At 49.7% G+C, this 15,676-nt stretch overlaps 1 protein-coding gene across 1 annotated transcript in view; it reads left to right on the top strand.

Annotated features, from left to right (window-relative positions):
- Positions 1-15,676, top strand: part of LOC108939281 (membrane-associated guanylate kinase, WW and PDZ domain-containing protein 3-like) — a 115,035-nt gene extending 99,359 nt beyond the window's left edge. Inside the window, 9 exon segments of the mRNA XM_029246481.1 lie at positions 20-1,064; positions 5,594-5,659; positions 5,661-6,274; positions 7,616-8,256; positions 11,982-12,119; positions 13,609-13,751; positions 14,309-14,476; positions 14,615-14,723; positions 15,016-15,676. Of these exon segments, the coding sequence (XP_029102314.1) occupies positions 20-1,064; positions 5,594-5,659; positions 5,661-6,274; positions 7,616-8,256; positions 11,982-12,119; positions 13,609-13,751; positions 14,309-14,476; positions 14,615-14,723; positions 15,016-15,501 (3,410 nt within the window). The 3' untranslated portion in view covers positions 15,502-15,676.

Below are 15,676 nucleotides of genomic sequence, written 5' to 3'. Positions count from 1 at the left end.
CCTTTTTGCATTGCTCCAGGTTCGAGGGCTAAAATAAATGTTTCATCTGCAAGCTTTCGAAGGATCACAGCTTCTGATGAGCCACCATTCCCATCTTCTTTATCTTCCAACTCCATAGCTAATCCCAATACCGTCTCCATGGTCCCGACTGCTGCTGCAAGTAGAGAGGGGGAGGACCCTGACATGGGTACCTCCCTTTCTGCACCTCCAGAACCCCGAGCCAGCTGGGCCTTCATGGACAAAGACAGACCAGTAGCAGATCTTAGTCGAGAGCAGCTCTGCATGCTACGGGAGCCTCAGCCCCAAAAGTCCAGGTGGCCAGTGAGCCCCGATGCCCAGGATCAGAAGCCCCTCCCTAGGAAGAATGAGTCTGGCCACAGAGTCAAGACAAGTGACAGAGAACGGACTGACACCAAGGAGCGCTCGCGCAGCCCACGGAAGACAGAGAAAAATCCATCTCACTTGGCTGAAAGGGTTCCCACCAGCCGACTGGACAGAGAGCCCAGCAAAGAGAGGAAGCCACACCCACAGAAAGACAGACGCTCTTCCAGCCCGAAGAAATCACCCAGAAAGGAGCAGGAGGGTGTTGCCAAGCAACTATCAAAAGCCCACGAGGAGCAGCAGAGGAGGGCTGGGGGGCAACATCCCGCTAATACTACCAGGGAGAACTGGGAAAAGAAAGCCAAGGAGGATGATCCTAAACACAAGCAGGAGAGGGAGGCAGGCCAACACAGAGTAGAAGCATTTGCAAGTGAGGTACGTGGAAAAGGGAAAGATGCTGTTCGCCAGCCAGGACCCCAGAGTTCGCAGTCTTATCAGCACCGAGAGGCGACCAGACCAGAGGAAGACGCAAGCCAGAGGGGGAGCCACAAGAACAAGGAGAGGGAAAAAGAGAGGGATCGCGAAGCCAGGAGAAAAGAGGCAGAGGAAGAAGAGGAGGGAAAGGATACTATTACAGTCCAAGAGCTGCCCTCCGATGGGCCTGCTGGTGGCAAGAAAGGGCCCATCACCCCTGGTCCGTGGAAGGTGCCCAGCTCAGCCAAGATTCAATACCACACTGAAAAGTGAGAGGAAAATGGATTTTATGATGTGACTTTACAAAACAAAACAGTGATGAAAAGCACTGTCAGCCTCATCACCACTGTGCACAGCAAGACTAAAAGGTTGAGGTGTGTGGCAGGGTGAATGGCAGCCATGCATTTGCAGCACTGCAGCATCTCAGCCCTTGTGCACTTTTGTATCTCTTTCAAGGCACCTGAGGTGGAGACTGCACTACAATCTGTGTGGGACTGATAGCCACGTCTGTCTTTCTGTCTGTTAATTCATGTGCCAACTGGGGACTCTGTGCAGGACAGTACTTCACACATTGCTCTTCCTGTAGGACTGTTCACAGGGAGCGCTGCACACCGGCTTACTGTGCTCACCAACATGAAGGATACCTGTCTGCTCTTGTGCTCTGCGGACTCTGTGTACAGGCCTTTATACAGCGTCTATTTTTCTACTAGTTTGACTTTACTGCATGTGTGCCTAGTGTTCCCTCCAGGCCCTGTGACTGTACACCTGTTGGACATTAAGGAAATCCCAATCACTTTTTTCCTGCCCACAAAAGGAAATCCTGTGCCGAAATGTTGGCAGAAAAGTACACATTGTGTGTAGAGCCCACATTGTTATGTAATCATTAGCTTTGTAGCAGGCTATTTTTAAATCATAGGCTGATATGTATCTATTTTTAAAGAGACCAGACACTTGTGGTTAAATATATTCTTTACTAATTCCATGTTCATAAAAGAGCAGATCTAATTTATTGAAATAACCAAGAATATACAAATGTACTGAGCCATTCCATATTCACGGTAGTGTTCCATGGATTAGTCGAGACGAAACGCTGGTAACTTCCTTTCAATGTTTATCGTCAGGATATATCCTGCGTCCTCGGTAAAAAGTGTGTGTGTGTGTGTGTGTGTGTGTGTGTGTGTGTGTGTGTGTGTGTGTGTGTGTGTTTTACAGGCAGTACGTTGTTACTTTGGAATCTCTTGTAGCTCGCGCTGCATTTTTAGTCAATATTTGTATTATTTAGCTACAGTTTCCAACACCATTACTCTACAGTGTACCTGTAGAGAAAATGAGTTGGGCTTTCTTTCGAATGCTAAAAATTTAGGTGTGCTGTCCCTGGGATGCTTTTCTGTGTTCGTCCAAACAGGGACTGAAACCCATTCCAGTTGCGCTCATTCAGTCAATGCGTTGTATGTCATGTTAATTCATACAGAGAACATAAGTATTCTTACACCTGTTCTTGTCAAAGTTGTCATAATATTGCTCTCTATGCTCTGGATATTCTCTCTTAATAGAACAAATGTTTTTTGGGAAAAAAAAAGGTATGAAGAAATTTATCAACATGATTGGAGCTATGCTATCATGCACCATCATATGGGGCAGGGTCACCAGGTTAAGCTGGATTGCTGTGCTGTGTCCAAACACTGAATTGATTAATTAAAGCCACTGTTTGGATTGAAAATTGCCTGTAGGTTAAAAAAATAATTTGCTGACTGAAAAAGGCCCAGTAACACCAGTTATTCTCTCAAAATAATTTGCACATGTAATTTTCTGTTCAAATGACTTAATATGCTGTAATTTATGAATGAAACCCAGACACTGTGGCCCTCTACAAGACCTAATGAGCAGGAAGTCATTGTTTTATGCGAACGGCTAGGTCAGGCAGTATTTTCCCCCACTTTATAAATGTATTATAAATGCATAGGTTTTAACTACATGTAAAGTGTATGGCAGTCTCCAGTGTCATATAACTTTCAAAAGCTGTTGCATTTTATTTTCAATGTTCTGATCCAGATAAAAGTACACTGGCATTCAAATTGTGTATCTGCAGTGTATGAAATGTTCCACAGTACATCTGGTTATTCTACTGAACAAATGAACAATGCTCAAGTATTGGTGGCCACCAAGTTAAATGTCACTGAAATGTATTCTCCTGTTTTTAACAAAGGTGTTTGATTATACTGTCAATAACCTTGCGATCTCTCACAGTAACATAGGTGAAGCTCCAAAGAAAATGTCTCCCCTCCTGTGAAAACTGTGTTGTACTGCAGCGGTCCAGGGTGATGGGACAGTTCCCGAAACATATGGGAAATATGCGTGGTCACGTTCTGGGGTGGAGTCGGGTTTGGCAAACCCATCTCTTTCACGCCACTCCACTTGCGGGCAGCACAGTGCAGTGCCACGACGTGCACCCCTGTACGACCTTGCTGGCAATGTTCTGATGACGTTTTGGGTGCAGCCACATTTTGTATTCTGTATATGAAGTGGCGCTGAATGAGACTGCTCGCTAATACCCCGCGTTCGATACGTTCCACCATAGTGTAGCGACATGACATGTACTGATTGTGTGAAGACTCATTTCCCATATCATCGTCTTGTGTACAAAAATGTGGCCTTGGATTGCTTCAGCTGAAAAAAAAGCCTTTGGGTCTAAATGATAGTTGTAAATGTTTATAAATTGTACAGCACCTTTATAAATACTTGCAGAGTCCTCATTCGGAAAATAGGATGTAAATCGCTCCATTATTTTTTTAAGTAATTGAAAAAAAATAAAGTGGAAAAATAAAACTTGACTTGGTCATGGCCTTCTGATCATACACTGTAAAATAAAGTTTTACTGAAAAAATTCTCTATTGCATATTGGATTTTATTTTCTTTACAAAATCTTGAGTTTAATGCTACATAGGCCTACCCATTCCTCATAAAACAAATAGACTGCTTTATTATTTGTAGCATCACTTCCCTCTGGCAGTTACATAATGAATCTATATTACTGTTGATGGTAGTACTTAGATGAGATGTCATAACGGGACATAACTGGTCGAAGGGACTTTGTCTTTTTTTTTTTTGAATAACTGCAACTTTCTCGAACTAATCTGTCACTAGGAACAGTCTTCTGCATACATGAGGACAGCCAGGCCTTGGGGAGTACATCCTCGAAAGAGCAAATACTGGGTAAAAGATTCATATTAATAATAGATGTTAAATGCAAAGTGGTGGTACAAGAACTCCCTTAAACTGCTGAGCGGTTTAAGTATTTTGTATCGCAGAGCAGCTGGTCATTCCACTTATAACACTAAGAAACCTACAGGCTCCCCCGGCTGTTAAGTAGCAGAACCAAGTGCTATTTATAATTTTTCATCTCATACAACTCACTTTATGTAGGGCCGTGCGTACTACTACTACTACATTGTGGTAAAAACCGGGGGAATTACTGGGGCCCCTGGCTAAACCGAGAGAATGCCCCACTCGGTCATGTGAATTGTCCTATAGGTGTTGTGTTTGCAGCATGGAGTAAATAACGAAACCATAATCGATGTAGAGTCCAGCCAACAGCTCAAACCTCCACCCCCCAGCATGAGCTCAGTTGACATTACACCTGAGTTATTGCCATAATTCCCATCACAGCAGAATATCAAATGTCAAGTAAAGCAACGGTGGTAATCTGAAACTACAGCAAGTTCACTTCCTCCATATCGTCCAACTGAAAGAGCTCCGATTTCCTTGTTGAAAACAATACCACTGACTTGACCTTGTTTCCATCCCATGTTGACTTGCCATCCATCATTCATACATCCTATCATCCATTCAATGCTGACTATTCCCCCACCCATCCCTTTGTGCACCTGTATAGTTTCCACATTTACCGCATGTTTTGTACCTGTCTGTTAGCTGTCAACCCAGAGTAATGGTGAGGTAGGTCCAAGAAGTCAATACTGATAGAAAACAAATACCATATTCTCTCGACGCAGGCGCGCGCGCGCGCGCGCACACACAGTCTACAACCGCTTGTCCCAAACCGTGGCGCGGCGAACCGGAGCCTTACCCGGCAACACGGGACGCAAGGAAACACCGGGACGGGACGTCAGTCCGCCGCAAGGCACCCCAAGCAGGGCTCGAACCCCAGACCCACCACAAGCCGGACCCGGCCAAACCCGCTGTGCCACCGCGTCCCCCCGACCCACTTGATTCCAAATTGAAATGAAAATTCAATTGCGTCTAAAGGAGTTATTACGGTAAGTCTATCATGAATAAAACCACGCTATCATTTGTTCTGCGAACAGCTCCCTTCGAAAAACGCCTTTTCGCTACTGTTTACTTAAGAGTTTTTCCAGCAGTGTGTACTGCAAGAAACTTTCTACGATTCGATTTAAAAATAAAAAAAAAAAGACATCATCGGCAATTTACTGATTTTGTGGTATTTAATTTTAAGTTACTTCTTAAAGATACAAAACACAATATGCCCACTTGCGGCAAACGTACGAAACTCGCAAAGAATGCACTGAACAAAACGTGTTAAAAGTGTTCCTTTCGCAGCACTGAGATAATGCCGCAAAACCGCCTCTCATGCTCTCATTCGATCGCGTCCCGTCCTGGAAACCATTACGTCACTGACAGAACTAGAAGCGTGCAGTCGCGCACGCAACCCCTTTTCATGACTACATTTCCCACGAAGGAGCTAAGCGAGTTTAAACTACAAGGTCCACAAGCACTGAAACATGCGCATGCGTCTTAGGTGAAAGTTACTGCGAAACTACAGACATAGAGCCTCCGATTGGGCTTTTTTTAAAAAACTACAACGTCCAGAAGAGCTAAGTGCAAAGGCATCTAAAGCCATTTAAATCTACGTGCAAAATGGCTGCGCAGATCGGTCTTGTTCGCATAAAAGTAGAAGAAAAGGTTCGAGACAGTGTGGATAAAACGACTAAAGAGAAGAAAAAGAAGAAAAAGCGGGAGTGCTCGCCCTCCTCGGACAAGCGCGAGCGATGCGAGAAAGAGGCTAAGAAAGTTAAGCTCCATCACCACCAGGAACACGTCCAGCAGCGACTAACCCCTCAGCCGCATCAACAACAGCTGCAGCAGCAGCAGCAGCAGCAGATTTCGCAGCCTCGCGCCTTCGGCTCGGACCACGCTCCCGCGCAGCAGCAGCACCATCACCACCACCATCATCATCACCACCACCACCACGGCTCCAAGAAGGAGGCTCTGCTGGACGGTCACACGCGCAAGTTAGCTCCGCCGCGTCCCCAGAAGCCGCTGCCCGCGGTGCTGCCCGCCGTTACGCCCGGGCTCCTCGCGCTCAGCGCGCTCAAGGTGGCCAAGGCCAAGAGTCACAACGGCAAGGAGAAAGCGGCCGACCGGGACAAAGAGGCCCGACTGAGGGCCAAGAAGGAGAACGCAGAGGCCAACGTGAAAGCGGCGCTCGGCAAGAAGAAGAAAGGTAAATGAGGAGTGTCCCAGGGAGCACGTGCTACGCAGTGGCGCGCACAGTTCACACTCCCCCCCCCGTGTAAAAGTGCACAAGTCACCCGTGTGAGTGGTGCACCTGCCACGTGCGGACGGCTGACGCGTGTAAACACGCACGGGTGACGCGCGACGCTGCGGACGATCGCTGGCCTGTGACACACTCGCTCTGGGTCGCACCTGGACTGCGCCCTTTCGTCACTCTCTCTGTTAACCTCGTGCAGCGCTTGCTGACACACACGCTTCGAGAGTTGCTCACCGCGTGGAACTGTCCTGCGTGACGCTGACAGACACGCTTGTCGCGTGGGCAGTTAGTGCTCATTTTTATACGTTTACTCACTACTTGATACTTACGTCTTACGTCCAGTTTGTCCGTATAGATGACGTCAATAATTGTTAGGTGACACGTCATCATGCCTCCAGCACTATTGTCATTTTTATTATTTTTAGTTGTTTAGCTGAATTTTTCCCTAGAGCGACTTAAACAGTGATGCGTTTGCTTAACTAAGCTGCTTCTGATGATTCACCCAGGCTCACTTTACTGTGTCAGTTCAGGGAAAGAGCCTTGATCGTGTATACTACAGCAGGAGGTGGGATTCGAACCTAGGTCCTCGGAGTGGGAGGCAAAGTCTGTAGCAACTGTGCAACCCGCAGTTTACCTGTTTTTTTAGAGGGGACTCTCTCTGTAAAAGAGCTCCGTTTCGTGGGAACACGTAACGGCGCTGCATTGACACATCTCTGAGTAGAAATTTCTGGGGCAGCGCAGACCCCCTGCAGGTCGTTAGGTCACGTTAGGCAGCGTTGGGTTTGTCTCTGAGTAGGGCGCAGCAGGATTCGCGTCCAGGTTACTGTGTTGCCGTAGGGGATTTCGTACAGCCGTCTCCGTTTTGATCCAGATGTGGTGGAATGAGGTCCCGGTGTCCCTCGGAGCTGCTGAACCCCTCTCGGTGTTCTAGAAAGGTCTCAAATGTCGTCATCTTTCAGAGCCACTTTTCTTCCGATCTCGAGTCTGCTCCATACGCTCCAGTAACAACGTCGAACCGTAATCGTTCCCGTATTACCTGTCAATTCTAACTGCGGGCTGCCGGTTTAGCGCGTGCCGGAGACGTCACGCGAACTGATCGTATATCGGAGGTTGCATTTTTCTTTGCCTTTCGTTTACCCTGAGTTGGAGCGAAGCGTCTGCTAAATGAATAAATGTAAACGTCCATGAAGCTGTGCAGGAGTTTGTGGCTCGGAAGCTCTGCTGTTGGCCTTGTCTCTCTTTCTCTCGCTCTCTCGTGCGCCGTCTCACCTCGGTGCTACGCTTTGCCGGCAGAGTCCCGCGATGAGAATGGCAAAAGTCAGCTCGCCGACGAGTTCCTGCTGAAGAAGAAGAAGAAGAAGCGGCGCCACCGGGAGGATGAGCGTGGCAAGCGTCTCAAGATGTACCACAAGGAGGTGCAGACGGTGTGCGCCGGGTTGACGTGCGAAAACCCTGGCAGCCCGACCCCGAGCGATCCCGCTCTGGCGTACCTGAAGGACGAGCAGCGGTGCCAGGCCGGCCCGGGCACGGAGGAGTACCGCACCCCGGGAGGCGTGCAGGTGCCCTTCCTGTCCCACCAAGACCACTTCATCCGCAGCTGCTGCTTGCAAACGGGCACCCGCTACGGGCGCTTCCTGCACGAGGAGCGGCAGGCCAATGGCGGCGCCGCCGTGCTGCACGCCTATGCCGACGAGCTCTCCTACCTGCCGCCCAGCGAGATGGAGCGCTTTGCCCAGGAGTTCCTGCAGCTGGCTTTCGCCGAGAACCCGCGGGGCGCAGCCCGCTACGCCCTGGCCGTTGTGCACGGAGCCGCCGCCTACCTGCCGGACTTCCTCGACTACTTTGCCTTCAACTTCCCCAGCACGCCTGTCAAGATGGAGATCCTGGGCAAGAAGGACATTGAAACCACCACCATCGCCAACTTCCACTCTCAGGTAGGATTGTGGCTCATTGCACCTGGTGGTGAACAGTGATCAGGCAACAGGTAGTGTAGTGGTTAGCGCGACTGCCTTTGGAGTCAAAGGTTGCAGGTTCGAATCTTATCCATTGGTGCAGTTTTCTCGAGCAAGGTACTTACCCTGAATCGCTCCAGTAAAATTGACATGCCCGGCTGTACAAATGGGTAAATTAGCGCAAGTAGCTTACCGTTGTAAGTTGTTTTGAAGAAAAGCGCCGGCTAAATGGAAGAAATACAAATGTAACGTAATCGCAGTGACTGAGCTGCGCATTTGGATATGGGTTCAAATCCAGCTCACAACGTGTGAGTCTGTATGTTATTACAGTATCTCTAATCCATGCATTTATGTTTGTTTATTTAGCTGACACTTTTCTCCAGAGTGACTCTCAGTGATTTACCCATTTGTACAGCAGTGTAATTTTAACTGGGTTAGGGTCAGTACTCTGCTCAAGAGTGCTACGGTACGAGGTGGGATTCAAACCAGCGAACTTCAGACCAAATGCTCTGCTACCTACATCCTCTGAAGACACACACAGTAGAAGACAACTATAAGGCAGTGTCATACCCTCCCCCCTTACCACGAAAACCATGCAAATCATAGTTTTCGTGGCAGATACTACGGCAGGCGCGGTACTGCGGCCGCATTCGCACTGTGGTCCATCCATGCCGTCACCAGGAAGCCGATTGACACTCGCCTTTGCGGAAGAGGAGGGGAAGCGTTGGTACCGTCGCGCGCGTCCTCGGTGGACGCGCTCGGCCAGTCGCTGGTGCCTCCAGCTTTCATCAGCGCCTGTTTCATCTCGGTTGGGTGCGACTCCCTGCCGAGCAAATTCGACACGGGAGGGATGGAACCAGACTCATAGTTTCCTCTGTGACTGGATTAGCTTCAGTCCAACACGCTGATGGGATGTAAGCTGTGTGCATTCTCACCCAAGGACAGCGCTACAAAGGAACATCGCTACACATGCTGCATATCATCTCTCGGAATTGCGTTATTCTGCGAGATGAGAACAGCAGCGATAATGAGCTTGTGCTCTGTACATCCTTTTCATTGTGTTCCTCAGATGTGTTTCTGCTGGTGAAGCTCAAATTAATACTCAAATATGCATCAAAGTGGCTGATGAAAAAATTTGAATCAAATTGTGTCTTTGCAGTGATTTATTTTTTTTATTTTTTTTTTAAAAGCATATTGTACCTTCTTAACCCTTTAAATGACTGCATTAATTACATTACCTTTATTCATGTAGCTGACACCTTTCTCCAAAGCGACTTGCAGTGCGAGGCTCCTTACGCTGATTTACCCATTTTTACAGTGGGTTAATTTTTACTTTATCAATTTAGGGTAAGTACCTTGCACAAGGGTACTTAAGCAGCAAATTAGATTTGAACTGGCAACCTTTGGATCCAAAGATAGCAGCTTGAACCCCTAGCAGTTGGAGATACTGCCTTCCCCTTGAAGGACCCAGGTTCTACTCCCATCTCTTTCACTACCCTTGAGGTACTTACCCTGTACTGATACAGTAACAATTACCCACGTTCCCTTTCAGTCCCTAGGTGAGACTATGTAGAAAAGGTCATTAATAACAGTGGTCAAAGTGTGCAGTGTTAAGTGCTGTTTAATTCAGAGGGGAATCATTTAAATTTAGGCATAAATATAAATTTACAAATAATACATATATTTATACTTGTGTACATAAAATGTCTACTCGGAATATATATATGTATATATAGAGATTATAATGATGATGATAATAAACGTAGATAAAATTTGAATATTTGCATTCTGTCTCTAGGTGAGACTAGCTGGGAAAGGCTATTAGTAACGGTGGTGGAAGTGTGCTGCGGAATTCAGGGGGGGAAGAGTTTAAATTTGGACATACACATAATTTACAAATATAAATTTCACAGCTATATTTTTAGATGCATATACACTTGCATAAGAGTGTATATAAAATTCAAAATACTCTGAATGTATGTAAATATAAATGAAGATATAATAATAGAAATGTAATAATAAATTAATAAACATGTACCTAGATATAACGTGAATGTTTGCGTTCTGTCTCTCGGCGAGAGTAGACAGGAAGGACTACTAATAACGGTGGTCGAGGTGCGAAGCGCTGTGGAATTCACAGGGAAATAATTTCAGTGTGCCGACGGCACCTGTAAGCGTTGGTGTTTGTTCTTGACAGCTTCTTACTGCCCTCGAACAGCCTACAGCTGTGCGTCGACCGTGTACCGCGGTAACCTTTTACACTTCTCCCTGCCATCTGTCCATATTGCTGAATTGGATGTGATCGTGGTTCATTTGTCAGCTTTTCTGGGCCCCGCAGCAGTTCAGGTGTTCCCGATTCACGTCGTGTGACTTTTGATTTGAAATGGTGAGCAAGCAAAAAAAAAAAGTGAGTGTTGGTTGTTCATTAATGAGTGCTCCACAGTATTTAGTGGTCATAATTACCATCTACTGTATCTCTCTCACACACACACACACACACACATTGTCTGAACCGCTTGTCCCATACAGGGTCACAGGGAACCGGAGCCTAACCCGGCAACATACGGCGTAAGGCCGGAGGGGGAAGGGACACACCCAGGACGGGACGCCGGTCCGTCGCAAGGCACCCCGAGCGGGACTCGAACCCCAGACCCACCGGAGAGCAGAACCCGGTCCAACCCACTGCGCCACCTCACCCTCCCCTACTGTATCTCGCACTCAGTATTTTTACATGCACAGTGTGCGAAACCGATGGGGAAAAAGTCTTATTATACGAGTCGGCATTCATGTATGTTAATTATTTCTATGTCCTTCTTGCTCATGGAATACTGTATGAGGGGTTTTGGCTTAACAGTGAAGTGGAGCGGAACTCCATTGCCAGTGGAGGACCAACTGTATCTTTAAAAAAAAAAAAAAAAAAAAACGTGTGGGGATTTGTAGCTCTGAACGCACACTTCTTTGGCTCCGTTGGGCAGAGGTTAGTGGTGGTTTGCTTTCTGTGCCAGTCCCCAGCGACCCCGGACGTCCGGGCTCCGTCCCGCCGTTGCCAAGGGCCGCCGGGCACCCGCGGACAAGGCCGCAGCTGCCGCCCGCGCTATTCGCGGAGGGCGTCGGTGCCGCGAAGCAAGCTTGCGCTCTCGAGTAGCGCGAAGCCGCAGCAGAGACGAGCACAAAAAGGGTTCCCCCCCTCTCCTTTCAGCTCCACTGGTGCCGTCATCCATCTGCGGACTAGGGTGCGTGCGCACGTGCCGCGAGCCACCGGACGAGTGTCTGTTTCTTTCTAAACGCCGGCGTCCTGCTGCTTTCCATCGGTTCAGTGTGTCTGTGCACATCTATGAAGCTGTAATGAAATCCTGTGTGGGAGTTTGTGTGTGTGTGCGTGTGCGTGCGTGCGCGCTTATTTCCATCTGTCCCCTGAGGTTACTTTTTATTTTTATGTTTGCGGTGCGGAGAACTGAGCACAGCACATCTAAAGGCTGAAAAGATTTAAGGGCCCGAGTCTCATCGTAGCAGGAAGGATGGATCCGCGTTTCGTTGCGGCGCCGTTCGGACGCCACGCGACGGCTCCTCTTGAACCGGCTTTCGCTGGGCCTTTGACTGAGTTGCGCGCGTCCCCATCCGACCCCAGGCCCGCGGTACAATCCCGCGCTGTACCGTCGCGGTCTCGGAGCCCCGTTTCAGCCGCCGCTTCTGTCGCTTCCCTGCAGGTGAACCGGACCTACTGCTCCGGAACGTACCGGGCCGGCCCCATGAGGCAGATCAGCCTGGTGGGGGCCGTCGACGAGGAGGTGGGCGATTATTTCCCAGAGTTCCTGGACATGCTGGAGGAGTCACCCTTTCTCAAGGTCTGACAGTTGTGTTTTTGAGGCTATACTGTGACATCCACCCCACCCCGAACCTCTTCCCTCCCCCCCCCCCCCAAAACCCAGCCAAAAACAGACGTTTGGAAACGTGTGATATTTTTCCAAGCCCCGTTTACAGGCACGTGGAATCATGTAAAAGGTGCGAATGACTTGTGTAAGGTGCAGCAGGGCCGAGCACCGTGCCGTGTGCACTTTGGGACACGCGTACTCTGTGTACGGATGCTTTAACGAGTAACGATGCCGAAGGATCGGTGGCGGAAATTCCAAGCCGCAAAAACCGGCGTTACCGTTTACATCAACGCTGCTGCCGCCCCGGGGTGGCACGGGCGATACGCAACATGATCGTGTAAATAAATGTATTTTTTTAAATGATATTTGTTTATATAGCGTTCGGGGCGACTCGGAGGCACAGCGTACGGCGCCGCTGTTTCGCAGCACCTGGGCCGTAGAAGAGAACGCTCGATTCCCGCCCCGTCTGCATGCCGCGTTCGAGTGGGTTTCCTCCCGAAGACGCGCGTTTGGCACCATCGCAGCCCGAATCAGTTTCTCCACGGGGTTTAATAAAGTGTCATCCTCAGCATTATTTTGCATGTACAATGATGTGTTATTTACGGCACAGCGTTCACTTTATATTCCTGCATTTAAAATTTAAAAAAGTAAAGTATTTCTTATATCTACCATACACAGTATGCTGCCGTCCACCGTAATACTGCAATTATTACATGTAAATTTCTGTGTGTGTTTCGTGCACCGATGGGAATAACACGGGGGCAGCTGGCAGCGTAGTGGTTAGAGATACTGCCTTTGCCTCTAAAAGGTCACAGGTTCGATTCCCCACCTCCAGCTGTAGTACCCTTGAGCGAGGTACTTACCCTAAATTGCTCCAGTATAATTACCCAGCTGTATAAATGGGTAAATAATTATAACCTCATAATAATTGTAACATTAACAGGTGGGAGGTACCCCACAGCTAAATGAATAAATATAAATGTAACGCAACACTTGAAACACGTGCACCGACGGGGCGAGAACACACATACAGCTGGTGAAGTGTAATTCATGGGTGGGTTCGCTTCCCCGGAGCGGAGCCCTTCGACACGTCGGAACCTGTCCGTGAGCACACGGAGCGGTCAGAAATGGAGGCTGTGCACCGGTAGGATGCTTTCGGTGACCGTGCCAGGGGTGTGTCCCTTATTTTCAGATTACGCGATGTGGCACTTGTGACATTACGTCGTCTTCCATGCGAAACGGTGTACGGTTGGTTTCATTTCATCTTTGTCCCGTACAGTTATGCGGAAGGCGGAGGCTGTCTTCATGGCTTCCTGTACCTCGCTGCGGTGGTTTTGAAGTGTGCGCTTGCGTGTTCCTGTGTGCGTGGATGGATGGAAGGAAAGCGCGAGTGGGGATCTACTCGCAGCGTACCGCGCCGCTGAGCTCTATGGCACGTGACAGCGTCGACTCCCTCCCTCAGATGACCCTGCCCTGGGGTAGCCTGTCCAGCCTGAAGCTCGAATGCCGTTCCCAGAGCGACGACGGGCCCATCATGTGGGTGCGGCCCGGCGAGCAGATGGTGCCCACGGCCGACATGCCCAAATCGCCCTTCAAACGGCGCAGGTACCCCGCCCGAGAGTCGCACGGTAACACCAATTTCGGTTCGCTTGAAACTCGGACCTGCGCGCCGGCTGCGAGCTCGCGGAGGGTCCGGCCTGCTGGGGGTCTGCCGTGGGACAGCGGGCGGCGCGGCGCTTAGAGTGCCCGTCTTTGGATCCGAAGGGTCTCGGTTTCAAGTCCCATCTACTGCCGTAGTACTTACTCTCAAATGTTCCATTAAAAAAGAAATTACCCAGCTATATAAATTGGTAAATAACTGTACGTAGCTTAACGCCGTAAGTTGCTTTCGAGAAAAGCGGCAGCTAAATGAATAAATGTAAATGTGAACTGTGCTCCTGAGCTGCTGCTGCTGCTGCTACTTTGTGTCACGTCTGCTTTTAGTAACGCTCCGGGAACTCAGGTGCTCACTTTGTGGTCTTTCAGCGTATGCTGAGGGCGCGAGGCTGGGCACATCGCAGCCCTTCGGGACGTGCACTTGAGGTAGTTTTGTTTTTCGTAGGTTTGTTTTTGAACAAACCAACCTCCTCTGTCCGCTTCTTCCCTTCCCCTCCTCGGCCCAGGTCCATGAACGAGATAAAGAACCTGCACTACCTTCCTCGAACCAGCGAGCCGCGCGAGGTCCTGTTCGAGGACCGGACCCGGGCCCACGCTGACCACGTGGGCCAGAGCTTCGACTGGCAGAGCACCGCTGCGGTGGGCGTGCTGAAAGCCGTGCAGTTCGGAGAGTGGTACGTTAACCCCGGGGCGGGAGGGTACCGCGGTGCACCGGGACTCCATTGGGCTCACGGGAACCTCTTAAAGATCCCTTCGCCACACTTACTTTTTTTTTTTTTTTTTTAAAAAAAAAAAAAAAAATCTTATCCCAGGAGTGACCGACCCCGGATTACCAAAGATGTGGTCTGTTTCCACGCGGAGGACTTCAACGACGTGGTCCAGAGGCTGCAGCTGGACTTGTACGAGCCCCCTGTCTCCCAGGTACAGCGCTAAGGGCCATGCGGTCCTATCTCCGCATCCCGCCATGCGGGACTTTATAGAGCGGCATGAAGTCGATGTGTCTGATGACCAGAAAGTGAAATGAACAGGGGGATAGAGCTCACATCCGGATGAAGGACTTTGTGGCTTTAATCAAAGCGCATTATTTATTATCCGCAGCTGTGCTGCTTTCCGCACGGTTTGTTGGCCGTTAATACAAAGGTCTTCAACTTCTGGGTGGAGAAGTCATTAGGGAATGCGCATCGGTTCCCACGGTTTCCATGTCCTTCCGCAGTGCGTCCAGTGGGTGGACGACGCCAAACTGAACCAGCTGCGACGGGAGGGCATCCGTTACGCCCGAGTACAGCTCTGTGACGACGACATCTACTTCATTCCCCGCAACGTCATCCACCAGTTCAAAACCGTGTCGGCCGTCTGCAGCCTGGCCTGGCACATCCGTCTCAAGCAGTACCACCCATCCGACGAGGACGCGGCGGACGCCCCGGACTCCGCTCGCTCCGACACCGAAGTGCCCAGCAGCCCCCGGCCGCACGCGCAGGTTTCTCATAAGGGGAACGCCAGGCACGAAGAGCCCGTGTTCCAGAAGCCCGCCGCACCCCCTTGCAGGGAGTCCCACCCGCCCGCTGCCCCCTTCGGCTCAGCCGCATCCGCTCCCGCCGCTCCCGCGCCCGCGCTTCCCAAGGCGCCCGCCCGGCCGGGCCCGGACCGCTCCTCCTCCTGCTTCGACGGCCAGCGCAGGGCGACGGAGCCGCCTAAATAGCCCCTTCTTTCTGGATCGGTTTTTATCGTCAAACTTGGGTAAGGGAAATATTTAAAACGTGGGATCGTATGTGGAGAACTGACATTCCACACTGCAAAATAGGAAATGCAGATCTTCCCTCTTATTACATGTAGATTGTATGTGTAACTTTTTTAATGAAACTGTTTTTAGAGAG

This window comes from Scleropages formosus, chromosome 19 (genome assembly GCF_900964775.1).
Source record: "Scleropages formosus chromosome 19, fSclFor1.1, whole genome shotgun sequence".
NCBI lineage: Eukaryota > Metazoa > Chordata > Actinopteri > Osteoglossiformes > Osteoglossidae > Scleropages > Scleropages formosus.
The sequence above is the reverse complement of the archived record's forward strand: the minus strand, read 5'-3'. Positions and strand labels throughout refer to the sequence as shown.